Source organism: Copadichromis virginalis, linkage group LG6, assembly GCF_057382275.1.
Source record: "Copadichromis virginalis isolate Kocher_CV1m ecotype Utaka linkage group LG6, C_Virginalis_male_GT1.1, whole genome shotgun sequence".
NCBI classification, from domain to species: domain Eukaryota; kingdom Metazoa; phylum Chordata; class Actinopteri; order Cichliformes; family Cichlidae; genus Copadichromis; species Copadichromis virginalis.
Genome location: NC_140623.1, coordinates 40140026 through 40159796, shown reverse-complemented (window position 1 = coordinate 40159796; position 19771 = coordinate 40140026). Strand labels below are relative to the sequence as shown.

Here is a 19771-nt window from a genome sequence, read left to right as displayed (position 1 = left end):
TTTCAAACGGTTTCCCTCTCCTGTGTTTACATTTGCTCAAACCAAACCTATGAATGCGGCACAGAACATGTTTACTGTTTAGTAACGAGACATTAAGGAATTAAAAGTCAACAATAATAATGGATAGAAGTTCAATATAACACTGTTAAAAGACACAAACCATCAGGAAAAACGAATATCAATCAGCAAGCAGGGGACTCAAAATGTGCGATGTCATTAACCAAGAAGGGTACTCGCAGAGCACATTCCTCACATACTGTTGGCAAAGGATTAATATCAAAGCTGAAGTGTTTCCCATTAATTTAGATCTTCTTCTTTTTTGACAAATAAATAAAAGATTGGTCGCAAGCCCAACTCCACTTTCATGGACTGTAGCTAGCGATGGTAAACCTTTTTGTCTTCTGCAGCCTCAGTCAGTCAAACGGTTGCAGCAAGTGAACAAGTTCTCCACCTGCTGCAGGAACCACCAGTTTGTACCAGAATAAGGACTATAGCTGTTATCTGTGTTGGAATCATTGTGACCACAAGATGACACACTGACATCCTGGCCATTAGGTGACTAGCAGTGACTGGAGTCTTCTGGAAGAAAGACTTGCCATTTGGCAGCCATCAGAAAAACAGAACATGAACAATGTAACTGGTCCACCAGCTCGCAACTCATTACGATTCACAGGTTATTGCAGGGGTCGGCAACCTTTCTGATGATGAGTGCCATCTAAAATTTCCTCAGAAGTCAGTGTGCCATATGATTGCATTAGCAATAAATTTAATAACGCTCTATATTAACAGTTACACACTATATAGAACCACTTTATAGGATTATATTTGTTCGCAGATGTTGGCAGCTATCAGCGAATAGTTATCAGCGAATAGTTATCAGCTAGACACAGGTCTCCGAGTGTCCAGCATTCAGAGGCTACCTGAGGACTCATGTGAGAGAAAATCTGCTCACACAGACATGTCGAGCCAAATACTGTCAATAAGGCCTCTGCAATGTTCTGAAGACGGTTAAACTTGTCAGGTAGTGATGTCCAGCAGCTCCATGAACACGCACAGCTGTGGATTCCAGCTGCGTTCGTAGTTCTGCCAACTTTGACCCCCACAGAGTCTAGCTTTTCAGTTCAATCAACTGCATTTCGATGTCGCATTAACTCAGCCAGTTAATGCGAGACAAATCCAGCTGCTCAATAAAGCTTTCTGGTTTGATCAGAAAAGAAAACATTGGTCCATACACCTGAAAGTCCTGAAAACACATTGTGAATTCTGTCTCGAGTACGGATGTATCCGAGTACTCCTGCGGTGCTGATGCTGTGCGGAGCAGACAGCTCCTGAAACATTTGAAGTGTTGGGATGTGGAAATTTCAACATCGCTTGAAAAAACTGACAGCTAACAACATCCATCTCACCGATAGGCTAAGGTATTTTTTAGCCAATTACAAGTTGAATCTGGTAGTTGGGGTTGATAGCTAAGATACCGTCATGTGCAACGCTGGCCTGGCCATTTATTTTTTAATGCACCTTCACAAATTAATTCACTGCATTTCGTGCCATCAGTTAACCCTTCGCCTGCCAGCTGCGGCACACGTGCCCAGGGTTGCCGACCCCTGGGTTATTGTAATGTGTAAAGCACAGAAACCAGAGCCACTCTCTGTTGGGTTTGTATCTTCTCCCAGTGTCTGGGTGGGTTCTCTCCCACAGTCCAAAGGCAGGTATGCACGTTTGGTTAACTGGAAATTCTAAACTGGCAGTAGGCGTAAATGGTTGTCTGCTGCCCTTTGACAGCTGGGATTGACACTAGTCCCACCTTCTGTAATTTGGCATATCTCACTGACTACTTGACAGCCAGTTTTCAGTGAACAATAGATGGATCAACTGATGGTCCAAATGCTTCTCTCAGGTCTGGTGTCAGATTTCTAGTGGGGTTTTTTCCTTTCAGACACAGTTCATTTTTCATAGTTTCAATTAAAGACATGAGGACAAATTTATGTGTTTCTGTAACACCCTACAAGTAACAAACATTCAATTTAAAACTGATTCATGATTGTAGAAACAATACTGGTTCATCCCGAGAGTTAAGTGCCTTTTTGAAGCTTTAATGATTCATAGGTCAGGGTTACGTAGCTTAACACACCAAAACTTTCCTTTGAAAATAGTCGACCACAAGGACTGGACGGAAAATGAGTGAAATAGCAGCCAATGTCCAAAGAATAACATTGACCCTTCAGAAATTCTGGAGAACTTAAAACAAAATAAAAGTCAAATACAAAAGAATTTGGGTGACTCAAGACTTTCACACAGGACTGTATGTCAAACGTTTATCACCAAAGTCAGAAGAACAAATGATTTTGTCCTTTCGAAAGAATGAATGTCTGTGCAGAGGTTCAGGACCACCTATCCAATAATAGTTATTTAAAAATGTTTTTCAGTCATCACATCAAAATATTTATCTCTTCCATCCCCAAAGCCACAGTGTTCACTGGCTAAACAGCTCATCACAAAGAACAACATGAGTTAACATACAGAAGACCCAACTTTGTGAATAAGTCTCAGGGAAAAAAAAATCTACTAAAATGTGTAGAAGAAGATTCTGTACCTTTATTCAAAACCAATTCATAGTTGAAAAAAGCTCCGAGATACAGATCAAACCTTTTTGTTTTGGACTGCACCTAAACTGCAGCCAGTGAAATACATGCTCCTGAAGAAGACAAGCAGGTAAGTTTACTGAAGTACAGAAGGCCAGCAGGGCAGAGATGAAGAGGAAATTGGGGGATTATTACTTACAGAGAGCAAGGCAGCCAAACTTTAATTGGGTTGGTGAATAAGTGAGCGTGTGGGCACGGAGCAGAGAGGGTAGGAGTGGGCATGTACATATTAGATTCTGAGGAGGAAAATGAAGCGCTGCTTGTGTGAAGAAACTACAACGCTGCTCCGAGGGTAGGCGGGTGGTGGAGGAGGAGTGGGACGAGGAGAATGACTCCTGCTGTCTTCCACAGCTCATTACTCCTTCAACCAACTTGCACGTTTCAAGTCAGCAACTTTATCATTCATGTGCTTGAAGGGTTACTGCATGATCTCAAACTTAGATTAGGTTTGAGCTCACGCAGTAACCCTGCTAGGACATGAATGAAATTATTATGCATGAATTTCCATGCCATACTGTGGTAGCCAGTGGCTTCACAGTGTAGTGGTTAACACATTCGCCTTAACACCAAAGATCCCCACCAGGAGCTATAGAAGTGGAAGCTGGTCCCCAAGCTGGTCCCCAGCTTCAGTAAGTGAGAGAGTTGCATCAGAAAGATCTTCCTGATATCCGAAATAAGGAAGCATTCAAAAGTAAAGCAAAGCACACCATATTATGGCAGCCAGCATTAGTATTATCATTAAAATGTATGCTGACACCCTAATGAGGAAAAAATAAGTAAAGCAGTGCTGACCTGGGAAAATGTAACCTGGGTTATTTTCTGCAGACACACACTAAACATTTCATATGAAAGTAAACAGTTGTCAATGCTAGCAGAGACAAACTAATGTTCTAAAAGAGGACGCCCTTTCACACATTCAATGAAACCATGTTTATTGCTTCTAATAAACACAACACACGAAGCGAGAAGCTCTCGCTGCAGTGGTCGGTTGCTTTGACACAAACACAAACAACAGCAACCCTCACATACATGAATTATTGCCCTACAGCGTTTACCAAAGGTCAGCAATTTCATTGTGGAGGTACAATTTACAGATGTTCCATAAATGCCTCACATGCAGGTAGAGATTTCTAGATTTAGTAGCGAGTAACCAGAAGCATAAAACGATTATATGCTTGAACTGTGGCTCTTGAAAGTTTGTTTCTTGCTCCTTTTTATCTCCCACTCAACCCCTTTTCAGTCACCAAGGCTTTGTGTGAGTTGGATCATTAATACTTCATCCAAATATCTCTGGCCCGAGTCCTGAGGCACAATGTTTACTGACTAATTGGCATCTTGCACGAGCAGTTTGGGAAATCTCTGGGATGTTTGGGGCTTTATGACTGGGTCAAAACTGAAAGAAATAGTTGAACACAGCTGCTGTTTCTCTGTTAGAACCGCCTGATTGACCATTTTTGTTGTGTTTACTTCCACCTGTTTCTTGTTTGTTTGGTTTTTAATTTTTGATATCAGAGTTATGTTGTCATATATTATAGTACAATCAGGTAAAGATGCTTTGGGAAGATAATCTTCAAAAATATTACTTTCAGATTTAATTCAAAACAAACAAACGGTTTCCTTTTCTCATTAGTTAATGTGAACGTTCAGATCTATAGTTGAGGGGTGAGTTAGTGTTTGGTCGCTGTGGTAGCTGAAATATTTAGGTTTGAGAGCTGCCAAAGCAGGAGGCCATTGTTAGCCTGAAACAACCAACAGACCTTTCAGAGCCATGCGGTAAAGTTTAGGAGTGACAAACACAGCAATGAGACACGTTTGTTAAAAGGAGGGCTGCACTGACGAGCTCAGAAACACCAAAAGGCCTCAAATACCACAGAAAATGATCGCAGATCTCTTTCATTGGTGAAGATAAACCGCTTCACAAAACGCTAAGTCAATAACACATCAAGTGTACGGTTTCATCATCAAACTCTACAATCAGAAAAATACCTCAAGATTCAAAACACTGAAGAACAGAAAATATTAGTTTTGTAATTCTGGAGCAAATCAGTTGATGTGATTGTGACCTTAAAACATCCTGTACCATCAGTCAAACAATGGTGGCAGAGTGACAGCATGACTATGTACAGCCTGGCTGCCAATGGAAATGTGTGTCTGGGGTTTTATAAATGATGTGACTGCTGACAGAAGCGGCAGGATGGAGGCTGAAGTGTAAAGTGCAACACTCCCTCTCATTCAGTCAAATGCTGCAAAACTGATAGACGGCGCTTCACAGTACAGATGGGTAACGACTTTAAACACACAAAGAGCCTGATAAGGCACAGAAATGAAACGCTCTTCCGTGCAATGCACTTAAACGAGTCGGTCACCTGAGGTTAGCTGAGCTGAGCGTGCACGTATAAATATCAAATGAAATGCTTATGTTTATGCTACTGCCTAAAATACAGAGGCAAGCAGAGGAAAGGGTATTACAGTCATCTAAAAGCTCAACTACAAATTAAAATATTGCCGTTTAAAATGTTGAAACTTCATTCTGGTTAGGTGATTAATAGTTCAACTGATAATTAAACTAATAAACACTGAAATGAGATGAGCAAACCCTCTGTGAAAGAAATAACTGACCCTAAATTGGCTTGCAGACAAAAATTTAAATTAAATAAAACAAACAAACAAAAAACTATGCTATGTCTGGCCTGGAGCAGTGCAAAGTAACCTCCCTCAGAAACGCTTTGCAGTTTGGGGTTCCTGTTTTCTGCAGAGTTATTGATTCCAAGTGCTGCTTGCTCTGACAAATACAACTTAGATGATCCATTATTTTATTTTATAGTTTTAGTTTCACTGAACGTGTGAAACTTATGACATCTAAAAGTGGGAAACCAGGGTGTGAATTATGCATGCCTTAATGTAATGCACTCACATTTGAATAACTTCTTTCTAGTGTTGACCACTCAAAGTGCTTTAGACCTCGAGGTTAACCATACATTTATGTAGCACTTTATTGTATTCACCAGAGAAAACCCGCGCGGGCACAAGGAGAGCATGTGAACTCGACACTGAGCGGGCCCTGCCGGGGCTCAAACCAGGAATCTTCTGCCTGTGTAGCAATAATGCTAATCACTGCACCACTGTGGCTCACAGCTTACATCTGCATACTACATGCAGTGCTTCATGTCCACTGTAATCCCGACTCCACAAGATTAGATCTGCTGAGAGGTTTTGTGAATGTTCAGCAATTTCAGTCCTAGAACAGCAAATCTACCTCGAGTTTCAATGGCGGTGTGTTCAGTGTTAAAAGGGCCACTAGTTTGTTTTAACTGGCTTGTTATAATACAGAGGTTTCCTGCATACAGCCACACTGACCTCAGCTTCAGAAAAAACTTCACGTTCTTCCCTCTAATATTACAAATCTCCATTTGGTAACACTTTATCATAAAGTCACACTATTGTGAATTTTAACAAGTTTCCCTTTTAGTGGAGCAGCGCAGACAGACTGTAGCGATGATGTCACATGGAGACAGACCCTGGAACGACTCCAACAGTGAATAATGGAACAGCAGCGATGGTGATTTTAATGTGGCAGCAGCACGTTTTCTGACTCACAGCTTCACGTCTGACATTCAGATGAACTAATCTGGATATATAGTAATCAGCAGATGTCACCAAATGCTATGTGGACAGACTTGCGCATGTTTGAAGAAACTGATGCAAAAATAATGGGATATAAGAAAAACTGTATAAAACTAAATTAAAATAGAAAAAAAAATGTCTGATAGTTATAAAATGGAAATAATAGCGTTACTCATCACTACTTAAGCAAAACCCAGCTGAAAAAAAAAAAAATAGAAACTTTCCAGAATCTCCCAAACCAAGAAATCAGCATAAACATCAACAGAATAACAACATAAAAACTACTGTAAATATATACAAAAGACAGAATCTCCATTTCTACATGTCTGAACAAACGGACTGTTACCAACCTGGCGTTTACTGACGCCAAACAAAACATCAGATCTAGGCAAATCTAGAAAACTTCATAAATACTGATCTTGGACAGTTATCATTAAGAGAGTTGCTCATTTACAACAGTAAACACAGCCTGGTCCAGCCTTCACAGGTATAAAGTTACCGTTCACCTCCCAATTAGCCCCTACCCAATCCTGACCATACCCCTACCCTTTTTAAAAAGGGCCAAACAGAGCATTTGGTGCGTATCAGTTAGATTGATTATTTTCTGTGTTCTGTGGTTTCCAAAACGAGGGAGAACAATTTCATAAAACCAAAAATTACATATTCTGATTACTTAGAGCAGGGGTGTCGAACTCCAGGCCTCGAGGACCTCCTCAACATGCCTTGAGGTTCTCCAGAGGCCTGGTAATGAGCTAATCATTTGATTCAGGTGTGTTGACCCAGGGTGAGATCTAAAACCTGCAGGACACTGGCCCTCGAGGCCTGGAGTTCAACACCGTTGGCTGAGAGTTAGGGATAGAGTTATACTCTGATGACTTAGACTTCAGAGGGTTAAATACATGTCACACAGTAAGTTACAAGTGTATCATGTATTCAGACACTGACACAAAATTAGCTGTTACACCTAGGAATGGTCTGGGCACCTTCCTTTGGAGGTTTGTTGGGCATATTCGGCTGAGAGAACTCAGTGAAAGGATTATAAATCTCATCTAGTCTCCCTCAGGGGGAACTGAAAAACTTCCCTATGGAGAAAAGTATGTGGAATACCCTGCTTAGCCTGGTACTGTGAGACATGACTCCAAATAAGTAGAAGAAAATGGATGGACAGGATTAAGGCATGTGCAATGAATCTGCGACTTTCAGGGACCCTGTGGGTCCTGGACAGTTGGCCTCTTTGCCAGGCTGGTACTGTGGACTTGGTCAAAGAAAAAAGATAACTGTGCTCATATAAAGAAAGATGAAAATGCTGGTCGGGGCCGCAGTAGCAGGTTATGTAGGTAATTCTTTCTTTTTTTTCACCAAAAATATGAAATGCTTTCAGTCAACAACTAGGAATAGGCTGAGCTATCAACCTTTGCTATGGCAGTATTTATGAAGGGGTTTCTGAGGTAAACCTGCTGCTCCCTTCAAGTCCACAGAGGTCCCTGGAAACTAGTATGCAAAGGCATATGCGGCGTTATGTAACCGCTTCCTCTGTAGTTCAATCCACATCAACAGAGAAGAGGGGAAGATGAATGTGTCAACATTTTTACAAGTAATTTACATCTCCCTTATTAAAGCCAAGACTCCAGAATAAGAGCACAGCAGTGCATGTTCATGTGCAAGTTTAATTTTCCCCATTTCGCCTATAGAAGCTGGAAATGGAAGGCGCAGCCACATTTGTACTGAATGAACATAATGCGGCTGTGCTCCGCGTGTCTGTGTCAGGGGAACTCCTGCTGAGTGAAAGGAATCCGAGAAGCGGTCACGTGAACCCTCGCTGCTGCATTTCCATTAAAATCTCATCTGTGTTCGTGCTGGGGACGTTGCACACACCGTTTACAGCAAGCGCACGAAAAATAATGAACCTCTACACGAGAAGACTTGGGCTGAGAAGCAAGCAGGAAACGTGCAGCCATTAACGCCAACATTAACGCCCATCTGTATTATATGCAAGGGTTCCATTATCGCTCACATACATGAAAAACAGAAGCTCACAGACCAGGTTAGTGTGGACTGAATTACATCTGCATCAGAGAGATTGTTCTGCCTAAATCATCCTTTTCTTCATAAGTGGCCACATGTGGCTATAAAAGAGATTACAGTTGTGCTACTTAAAGGCTTTATTGTGCACAGTGGTAATGCTAATGTTAATATAAGGATCTTGAACATCATGATGTTCAGAGGATAATGTTACTTTGGTTTGCATCTTAGAATATTTGGACCACAAAGTTCAGAAGGGATTTATTTATTCTGAAGCAAACAAACATACAAACACTGACACATGTTCAGTGAAATCTAGTTTGGAACTACTAAATGTGGATTCAATTATATTACACTGGTAAAGACCTTGATAGACTATCAGTAAGGCCGGGGTTTGTTGCTCCCGTTCGTCAACACCAAGTGGGGTAAATTAAGCTCGTTGTGCCTAACAGAGGACTAAAACCAATCCATTGGTCTGTGACAGCTTTCTGCATCTGGAGACTGTCAGCCCCTCAAATCCAACACCCAAATATTCTTCTTTCCAATCTCCACTAATCCTTTGTTTCACTTTTATCCTGTCCCTGATTGGACTGATGTCCCAGTGACTTCTCCACCAACAAGTATCTCACCTGCTTCAAAAAGCAGTCCAGCCCTGACTGATTTAAAGTGTCTCTTGGTTTCCGTCATGGATGGATGGATAGTTTGTGCTTTGTTGTTCTGATCCTTTAATTCTGTGCAAACCTAAGAAGGCTCATCGTAACTAAAGAGAATTAAAACATTTATTTTTAGACGTGCTACTTACAGGTGTATCTGTTTAGAGAGAAATGGTGCAGGTGACTGGAAGAGTGGGTCATATTTTGACAAAGATGATGGGAAGCTGCTAATAACCGACGTAAGTGTCGTATTTATTTTTAGTATACGGGTCTAGTTTAGTATTCTTTAAAAATGGAGATGCTGAAATTTCTCCACAATCTTTACAATAGTTGCAGTTATATTTCCATCTGGACCTTAGCGTGTTGATCGACTGAGAGACCCCATTAGGCTGACTGACACCGCTGACCCCTGAGCCTGTCTTCTAGCACCGTTTTTTAAAACCGATAAGCATTCTGAGCTCTTATTTAATCCCGTGGTTCTTTTTCTCACCCCCCCTCCGTGTCCCTGTTGCCTCCCTCTTCATTTTCAGATGCACATCTCTTCCATTCCTCTCCACCCACCGCAGCAGCAGGGAAGTCCCTTGAAGATGGTGCTCCATCAGTAATGATTTTCTGCACAGCTGAGCAATGAAAGGTACACATGCACTCAGAGCGAGAGAGCCAGGCAGGGAGAGCCAGGCAGACTGTGTAAACCCCATCATCCATCCCTCAATGCATCTCATTAAAGTTTTAAAGCGAAGGTAAGCCGGCACATCAGTGAATTCTTCCATCCGCCTGCTCTAACCCTGCGAAACTCCACCCCACCCCTTCCTCATTTTCTCCCCGTTTCTTACTCTGGGGCTGTGTGAAATTAAAAAGAAGGCAGCCGGGCATCTCTTTATTTAGAAAATAATAAGCAAACAGGCGAGACAGCACCTAACTGAAGATGGAGCATGAAGAGTGACGGCACTGAGGAAGGGAGGCTGAAGCCCCTTTGAAGCAAGTCAGTTAAGTCTGAGGAGGAGGCTGATGGAGATGTAAGCCATGTTCAATCTGGAAGTTTTCAGTCAAATTGGTATTCTCTACCAAAGTTGGCAGGGGGGGCGGTGAACACCAACCATATACCATGTGTGGAATTACTAACGTGTCTGCAAGTTGTGTCCAGACAACAAGACACTATGTGGCTTTAACTACTGCTGAATATCAGCCAAGTGGCCATTAAGGAATAATGGTAATTTCAAAAATAAAGCTTAACAGTAGCAATGACCACTTAAAGCTGGTTACAATTTCCAACTTTACAGCAGAAAGAAACATGTTTGCAGTCTGGTACAAAAACAATGTTGGTCTTCACAGCTCATCTTTTCCCAGCAGCAGATCCTTTTCTTCGGCAAAGCATCTTTGGTGAGTTGGAGCTCTCACTCGTGATTTTAGATACAGTGTAGTTCAGACCATCCAAGAAGTTTGTGCTCTTGGATGGTAATGCATTTGTACAGTCTATGGACACAGCTTGCTAACCTTGGCTCATAACTCAGCACTCCATTCTCTGGCCAACATGTTCACTTCTGACTCCAGAAAATTAAGATGGCAACAGGCAGAAGGCTGAAGTGGACCATTCGATATATCGCTCTTTGGTTTCTAGGCATAACAGTGGATATGCCCGTCTTTTTGTATAAAGTCTCCCATAATATAATGTCAGTCGAAATGAATCTCAGTTTGAAGCTCCTACGTCACCTCGGTCTCGAGTTATTGCATTCACAAATTTAGGTGTCACACCGCCCACCCATCTGTCCGGTGGGTTGATATAACACATGGATGACAAAACTGGAAACAGAAACTCAAAGCCACTCAAAACTGCCACTTTCAGCCAACAGTCCCTGTCAGCTGAAAGCGACTGTATCTACCTGGTGAACACCGCAGAGATCGATCAATACACACAATCCAAGAGCTCAAACAGTGACTTTTCTTTCTTGACTTTTGCCAACAGACTCTACATACTCATGAACAGAATGTGTTTATAGAGATTAATATAAAAAAGTTATTAGAAAACCCATAAAGTAAAGCTGCACTATATTGTTTATGAACTTATTAGGAAAAATGCATCATTATGAGTTTGCAATAGGACCCATTTTAATACACAGAAAAACCGAACACTACAAATTGATGATGATTGTATCGTTTCATGCATCTTTTATAGCAGTACAAATGAAATTAAAATATATTGATGTCATTATCGGGTGAATCTGCATTTTGCAATTTTTTTTCCATGTTCAAATAAAGACTGAGTGAATGAATAACTTTAAATTTTCTCTTTCTGATGTTCATGTAAGATTTATGTTAAATGAGCTTATCAAATTCCACTGAGCTAAGTAAGGAAATTTCATATATAGCACATACATAATACATGACCAAATTTCCCCTGGTTCATTACCAACCAACAAGTTAGATTCATTAATACAAGCCAGTGAAGGTTGACCTGAGTCTTTAACAGAAAAGATCAGTCCCAACTTTCCCCTGCAGGCCACAGCATCCATTTTTGAAGGAAGAGGGCATTAAAGAACATCTCTGTCAATATTATCCAGCAGCCTTTCAGCAACTTGTTCTCCAAAAGGAGACGTTGGTAAGGGATATCAATATTAATGGCATAATACTGAGACCTCATTATGCTGAAGGTCACGGCTAGATGTGGATTTAGAGAAAGATGAACGAAACTCTTCAACATTTATGGCAGAGAAGAAACATTTATCTAGCTGTAGGACACCTCCTGCAGGCAGCCTGCCATTCTCACTTATACACTTAAAAAAAAAAAGTTTCACATTCCCAGTTGAAAATTTGTTAAATCATCCCTGTGACTTCTAGTGTGTGCAAAGTAGATTCAGCAATTAAAATGCAAGAAATGGTGCAAGTAAGAACTGATTTATGGCACCAAAGGGAGCAGGAACACTGCAGATAGAGACTGTATCTGGGCTGGTAATGCATCAAAGATGAGGCGCTCACCTGAATTTTTCAGGTATCATGTAACAAGAAAACTCCTTTTTGCTTTTACTTTCTCAATCACCATCTCCACACCACGAACAATTTAACCATGAATCACCGTAACAAAGCACATTTTCGGGAGCCGAGATATGGACATTTATTTTTCTTGTGCAAAAATAGAAAAGAGAACAATGGTAAAGTGCAACTGCATTATACTGCTAACACAACATTAAGTGTTATGACCCCATAAATTTGAGTCTATGCCAAACTTCAACTAGTGACAAAGGCAGTGATGAGCAGCCTTTTAGCCTCCATTTCTAACTGTGGTGTGTGGGACTGTATCTAAGGTTTACACTATTAACTTAGTAATTATGTGGCAGCGCATTTCAGGTCAGTTTATAAAGTAGGTGACATAGTGCATTACTTTTAAGAAAGGTATCACGTAATGATTCTGCAAAAAGTACTCCACCCTCTTGTGCACTTCAGTCTTTGAAACCTGAAAGGTTGCACACAAAAGGCAAGATCAAAAGGTGGAATGCAAGACCAACGCATCCATGCTTTTGATTTACACTCATTTTGGTTCAATTTGGGTACAAAAATGACTTTACTCATAATTTAGTAGAGTTACCAACGGTGTCCGATTTTCCTTATTTAAATGGTCCGATATGAGGGATTAAAACCTGGTTACTGAGCCACTGACACATTTGTACATATGGGGAAGTGTGACACCCAGACCCGTCACCTGCAGAGCCTCATTTACCAGTCAGAAATGACAGCTCCCTCAGAGATAATGTGGACTTACTGGGTATAAATGTATATCCACAGTAAGTGTGTGTCCTGACAGGATATCAGAGCTGATGCAATCACCCCTGCCTCTTTGTGCAAGCCCCCCCACACCACACTGCCTGACACACCAGTGACGGACTGATGTAACCTACATGCCCCCACGGTTCAGCTTGAAGCTCCATCAGTACAGTCCTCTGAATGATGCATCATAGTGCATTTACATCAGGCCACTGTATAAGCCAAGTTTCCCAAATGAACTCATTCGCCTGAATATTTTTCACCTCTTTTACTGAAGAGTTCTCTGCAGGGATCATCATTTCTGCATCACTGTGGATGATGCCGATCTACATTTTTCATCACAGCTGAATTTTTCTCATCATGGCTGAATACTGAGCAGAAGCTCAGAGGAATGTTTGCTCTCTGCACAGGACAACTTCATATCCTCAGAGTGTGCAAGCTGTGACTTGCTAACAAGCATCTGAAATAATTGAAAGACTGACGCACAATTTTCTGCATGTTTAAAAATATATCCATAAACATGGATTAGCCCCTCATGTGCTGTGGGATTTTCAGGCAACCAAATTATTACTCTTGCTAAGTACAAAAACACTAAAGGCTTTAAATTAATTGTTAATTTTCTCTGTCAGTTGTTTGTATGTGCCCAATTCCCCTCAAAAACATTAGTTTCTTTCTGCATTTGCACAAAAGAAGGAATTTGATGTCAACAGGCCTTCCCTGCAGTGCATCATCTGTCAGAAGAGGTTGACTAATTGACTTACATGATGCCAAACAAGTTAAAAAGGCGCTTGGAAACCAAACATCCATTCTGAGGGAAATTTGGCTTATAGCCCTGGATCACAACCACAGGCAATCAGACCATTTGTTGGATTGTGATAAAGTGTCTAATAAGGCGATTGAGGTGCTTCTATATATGCAGCAGATATCATGCCAGGTCCAAATGCTGCAAAAAGGGGCTGTCAATAGTGCTTTTTCTGATGATGTAATGAAAAGAAGAACTCAAGATATCAGACACGTCAGATCACACAGAAGCCGTTTAATGTAGACATGAATGAAAATATGCCCTAAAAAAAACACCAAAATGACCTTTGGTGTCCTTGGACACAAAAAGTTTGAAAACCACCACACACAAAAAGATGCAGGGAGACTGGACTGGTGAAGAGCATTTGTAACCGAAAAACATGCTCCATGATGAGCAGCTATTACCCTATTTTTCGGACCATAAGGCGCACCAGATTATAAGGCGCATTAAGTGAAACAAAAAAGTCAGATAAGTCCAATTTTACTCAGCTCATTCTTCTTGCTTCCTCCACGTCCGTACCATTGATTGATTAATGTTGAATTCTCTCACAGCTGCTCTATTCCATTGTTGTTGCAGTATATTAATGACTAACCTCGTATTGTGGATGGATTATCTCAGTTGTTCTCCTGACTGACGTTTGGTCCCTTTTCAGCATCCTGCCATGCGATTGCATTTGTCTCTAACCATCGGGAACCCTCACGTTAACTTTTATCGAGTGGAAAAAAGTTAGCGTTCATCCTGCAGCTTCACCGTTTGTTATGCTAACATAGCTGTGTCGCTAGCGAACACATAGCACATCATTATATACCAGCTAGCCCAACTTCAGTAACCCTACAAACGTAACTGCTGTTTAGTTTTCTGTCTTCATTTATGTTGGAAGTGATAGCAGAGCTGTACTTTTTAATTTTTTCAGAAATCTCTCAGTCAAAACATGCTATATGATGTTCAGGTGGAAACTAGCGAGCTAACTTCCTGCTAACTTCTAACTCCATTAAATTTCACAAATTCTGTTTTCATGGATGCCTGGATGTTAAACTTAATTGTTACAACTGGTAAAGCAGCAATGCTGATCGTTTTATTACAGATGAAAGAATTTAGATGGTTTTTAACTCTCAGTGATGCCGCAGTGTTCGTTTGACTTTGGGACCTGAAGCAGACGGAGTTTTGGACCCAGATTCCTCCGTGAGGCTCCTGACTACGGCAGCTGTAATGTTGCGGCTTCCTAGCTTACCAAAGTCATTCTAAGACATTTTTTGACAGATTTTTGAGTGCCATGTACCACATAAAATCGGTTCGAGGTCAGTAAGCACAACCAGCATTCATACATCAGGCGCACCGGATTATAATGCGGACTCTCGATTTTTGAGAAAATTAATAGATTTTAAGTGTGCCTTAAAGTGTGGAAAATACGGTAAGTAGCAACAGAAGTTGAGTTGTTTAGGACTCCATGTTACAAACGTATCAATATTTAAAGCTGGTACGTCTGTATTCTGAAGCGATGTGTAATACCACGAAAATGATATTTTATTCTACACCTTTAACATGCGAGCTGACCAAAGAAAACCCATCCAATCTACCTCACTACTTCAGAACATATTCCAGATGTACCGTCTCCTCTTTATCGATGCCTCTATGTTTCAGACTTGTAATGGGGGGGAGGAAGAAGCAGAGATAAAAAGGATTGAAAATGAGAGAGACATTACCAACGTAGGGCGATCTTGATGGGCGTAGTGAGACAGGATGTAAAGAGGTCAGCGGGGAGGTCAGGGTTCATGGGCAGCAGCTCACTGGCCTCACAGGCGGCAAGCTGGATGCAGTTCTTCATGGAGGGCGGCAGGGGCATTTGGGCAAGCGGGTGGCTGGGGTTGATGGCTGCCACCTGATTGGACACAAAAATGTGATTTATTTCTAACATTTATCTGACAACCACAGTCAAACGTTCAAACATTTATCTAGGAGACTTTTCATAGCTGCAACAACCACAGAGAGTAATCTCAGAAGTCCAAGTTTCAGTCCTAAAATAATGATTTATTTAATTCTCCACAGCTTGACCAGTTTTCTGGGGAGATGAATAACAAAGATTTATAGAGAAAGGGAGCTGGATGACTATCTCACATCTGTCAGACTACAAAGCACACAGACACATAGTGAGCATCAAATGAAATGTGGAATTGAGTTCAGACCAAATGCCAAAGACACTTTTTGCATGGTGCAATTACATACAAACATGCAAACTGATTCAAATTCACACTGGGTGACTACAGGGAAACCCACGCAGTCAAAATATTAAACTTTGGTGAAAACATCTGTTAGATGCTGCTTTGTGAAATCCTGTGAGCTGTAGCTCTCTCAGACTGATGGGTCTCCTGATGCCACCGACAATCAGAAATGGAGCCTGCAGGGAGACCGTGTGGTTAACTTCACTTTTATAGAGACAGAACAGGACAATTAAACCAAACAGATTTCCTGAAATATAAAACTGTCACTCAGTAATTGGTATGACTTTGAGAAGGTTGTACTACACCTATTGGCCGTTACAGGAGAAATATTTGTGGGTTGGGGAAAGTGCAAAAACACTCCGGTGTAAGAGAACGCTTTGTGTTGGCCCTGAACACCCCATAATAATTTCACTTTGATGAATATTATCTGATCTCTATCATTTCTGCACGCTTCTTTATGATACAGATTTAATTTGAAATTGTTAAAAAGTATCCATCTACACTCAGTGTAGTTTAAAAAACAACAACTTTTTCAACCTTTACGAGTCATTTGTCTGTGGCCTGAGTTGTTCTCATGTGCATTCATTTTTATTTAATTATCACTTAAATGTGACTACAGCTTGACTCAAGTCCATCTTCAGTTTAATGTACATAACCACACATGTGTGTAATGTAAAAAAATCCCACCAATACGATGCATATAATGATCAAAACTAAAGTAAAAAGTCTGCTACTTTAATAATGTCATCAGTAAAGTAAAGCATGCCGGTGCTAAAGATTTGGTCCTTATTGACAAAGGCAGTGGATCAAAATTCAAGAGGGCCTTGAGAAAAACCTGCCCCAGAATGCAACAGCTCTGAGTGAGTTTACATTTCAGCATGACAATGATCCAAAGCGTGCACACTTAAACTCCACAGAACATCTGTGGTAAGACATCACGATGGTAGCAGAGGCTTCTTTAGTAGAAGGTGATAAACAGCAAAACTTCAGGTGTACAAAACAAGCAGAGACTTATCCAGGCACACTGGATAAGTTATATACCTATGTGGTATGTGATTTTTGTTGCCATGATGCCAGGTCTCTCTTGGAAATGAGATTTTTAATCTCAATGAGATTTTTTACCTGGATAAATAAAGGATTAATAATAATAAACTGAACGCTGGAAACACATTCAAAAAGTGTTCTTAGCACTTGAAGCACTGTAACAAAAGGCAGAATGCTGGTATTTTAGTGGCAGAGTCAGGGTTTGGATACAGAAGCAGGTTGAGATCACAGCAGATGCAGACGCCAAGCTGAAGAGCAGATAAGGCATGAAATTAAAGGTTAGGTGTAAATTAGAGAGCAGCAGTTTGAGTTGAAGAAAGAAAATAACTACAGTAAGAAAAGTAAGATGAAAACATTTGAAGTCTTTGTCATCTTGATGTAAAATGGTAAATGGCCTGCATTTACTAGTCCCTAAGGACCCCAAAGCACTTTACACATTCAGTCATCCACACATCAACACACTGGTGATGGCAGCTACATTGTAGCCACAGCCAACCTTGGGTGCACTGACAGAGGCGAGGCTGCCGGACACTGGCGCCACCGGGCCCTCTGACCACCACCACCAGTAGGCAATGGGTGAAGTGTCTTGCCAAGGACACAACGACCGAGACTGTCGGAGCCAGGGCTTGAACCGGCAACCTTCCGATTACAAGACGAACTCAACTGCCAACTCTTGAGCCACGATCGCCAACCAACAATGAAAACTACCAAAGTCCAAGTGTGATTTTATGCAAATGTCCAGCGACATCAAATCGAGGCTTGAGCACCCTGCACCACCTACACCAGCCTGACTCGTGTCACTGTTGCAAGCTGCTGGTTGGTGTTCATCAGACCTGCTATCATCTCACCACTGATGGGCAAACAAATGATCACTTCTTTCATCTTTGAGGCCAAAAAAATGTTCATTGTTTGGCACCGAAAAGTGTCGTATTTATTACAGGTTGCACCTTGAACATCACAGAGATGTATAGAAGCTGCTGTACAGTGCTTACTGCATTAAAAATGAAAACACATGGGAGGGAGAAGACAAAAAAACTCAGCAAAGCCCAAAAAAGTTCAACTTTTGGCTGCTTTTATGGACAGCGTTGGGTAAGGAAAGGAAAAAAAACCCTCACAAGTCTGACTACAAGCTTTTGGTTTTTTGTTTGTTTTTTTAAAGTTTGCCACCTTGATCTACAAGGCAAAAAATTAGAAATGACGCACCGGCTCAGACTTTTTCACATTGTAATGATACCGTGATAGGTTATTGATCCCAGTGGGAAGTTTTCCCCGTTCGCAGCCTCTCAGGAGGTGGTCTTTGATGGTAACAAAATAAATAAAAATCTCTCTCGTCTATTCTGAGAGCTGCATTAGTGTGATACTTTAACACTCTGGGGCGGCTCAGTCAATATTTGCAAATGTAAAAAATGAGAGAGGCCTGTGTATGATGTAAAACTTTAATTATATTTGGAGCTCTTGACTATCTATGTGCTCATTGTGCTGTTGATTTGTTTCCTGGGAGTTCAATACGTTTCCTGTCTTTTGCTTAGTAAACTTTAATGAGCTGTGGGTCTTAATGGAGGCAGCAATCCAAGACTTCCCTTTATCATCACTGACTGCTATTGCTTGTTTCTTTCATTCTGCAGCCCTGCCTAATTTTAGCAGGAAATTAGCCAGGGAGACTGTTATATTATTAGTATTATTATCGTTGCCTCTTTTCTCCAAAGCACAGGGAACTATTACTTTAAAAGACTGAAGACTGCTTCACACAGCTTGTAAATAGTTTTTTTTATTATTATATGCCAAATAAGTTTGTATTTGTAACAGAGACCACAGCGCTGCTCCTAAAAGACATCCACGATCAGTGAACTCATTGCTGAAGTCACGAGCTGCGGAGATCGAATCTCGCCTCTTTTATTGTTCCATCAGAACTCCACCATAAACTGTCCGAGGACAAAGCACAATCAAATATTTTATCATCGCAGCATCTAATTTAGGAAAAAGTAAAGAAATATCTGACAGCTCTGAGAAATTACAGACCGATTCGGATAAATAAAGAACTAACTGTTTACCAGACGGTGTTTCTGACTGCACAGACATATATTCTTTAGTAAAGAACCATCAGAATTATCAACTCTGTAGAACAAGTTAAGGATGTACTTAAAAATGTGCCACATACATAGTTACATAGTTAAACAGTTCTGTTCATACTGATCATGAGTGTGAAACAGCTTCGGTTTCTAATATGCAACAAAACAAAAACAACATGACAGCCAGAGGACGAACTGAGGGGCTGCACCAGGATCGATCAGGGTTGTTCTGATAGTGAAATATGCAAAGGAGACCAGAATAAAATAATATGCAGCTGTAAAGAGGCATCAACAGCTTCCTTTTTAACCTGCCGAGTTTGCATTGAGCTTTGTTTCTTTCTTTGGCTGTTTATGTAGCAGTGATGTTTACACTGCTGTGTATGCTCTGCTAACAGCACACTGCCACGGCATTGATTTTTTAACCTGCTGGATTTCTTCATTTTTGTCCTTATAAGTCCAGTTTTAAAAGTCTAAATACATCATAAGCAGGCTTTTAGACTTTCACTGTACTTCATTTAACTACTTTGGCAGTGCTGTGAAATCAGATTTAAAATAAATGGAAAATCTCCTCGATTTAGTTGACTCCATAAAATAACGTGCAGAAAAAGCATGAAATTATCATATTGATGTCAGGTATTACAGATTTGTAACTTTGGTTGAGCCACCGTAAAAACTCTTGCATCAGCAAAGCATCTGGCACACGTTTGATAGATTTTGGACATAAAGTCGAAGACTAAAATGCGATTGCAGCAGATGGGGAAACCTAAAAAGATGCACAGTACAATCCAGTGTTTGGTCTGCAAATCCTAACTTTAGACTGAACAAAACGTAGACCTCTGAAATCATCATTTCACAGGTGATGAGATACTATATATGTTTGTTTCGTCGATTCTTGAGTACACACTTGGAATTATAGATTTAACTGACTGAAAACACAATA

At 40.8% G+C, this 19771-nt stretch overlaps 1 protein-coding gene across 3 annotated transcripts in view; it reads right to left on the bottom strand.

The window, feature by feature from the left end:
- Positions 1-19771, bottom strand: part of rptor (regulatory associated protein of MTOR, complex 1) — a 199813-nt gene that overhangs the window by 102228 nt on the left and 77814 nt on the right. For all 3 annotated transcript variants that reach the window (XM_085460410.1, XM_085460411.1, XM_085460409.1), the window contains one exon: positions 15203-15378. In XM_085460410.1, coding sequence (XP_085316536.1) covers positions 15203-15378 — 176 coding nt within the window. The remainder of the gene's footprint in view (positions 1-15202; positions 15379-19771) is intronic.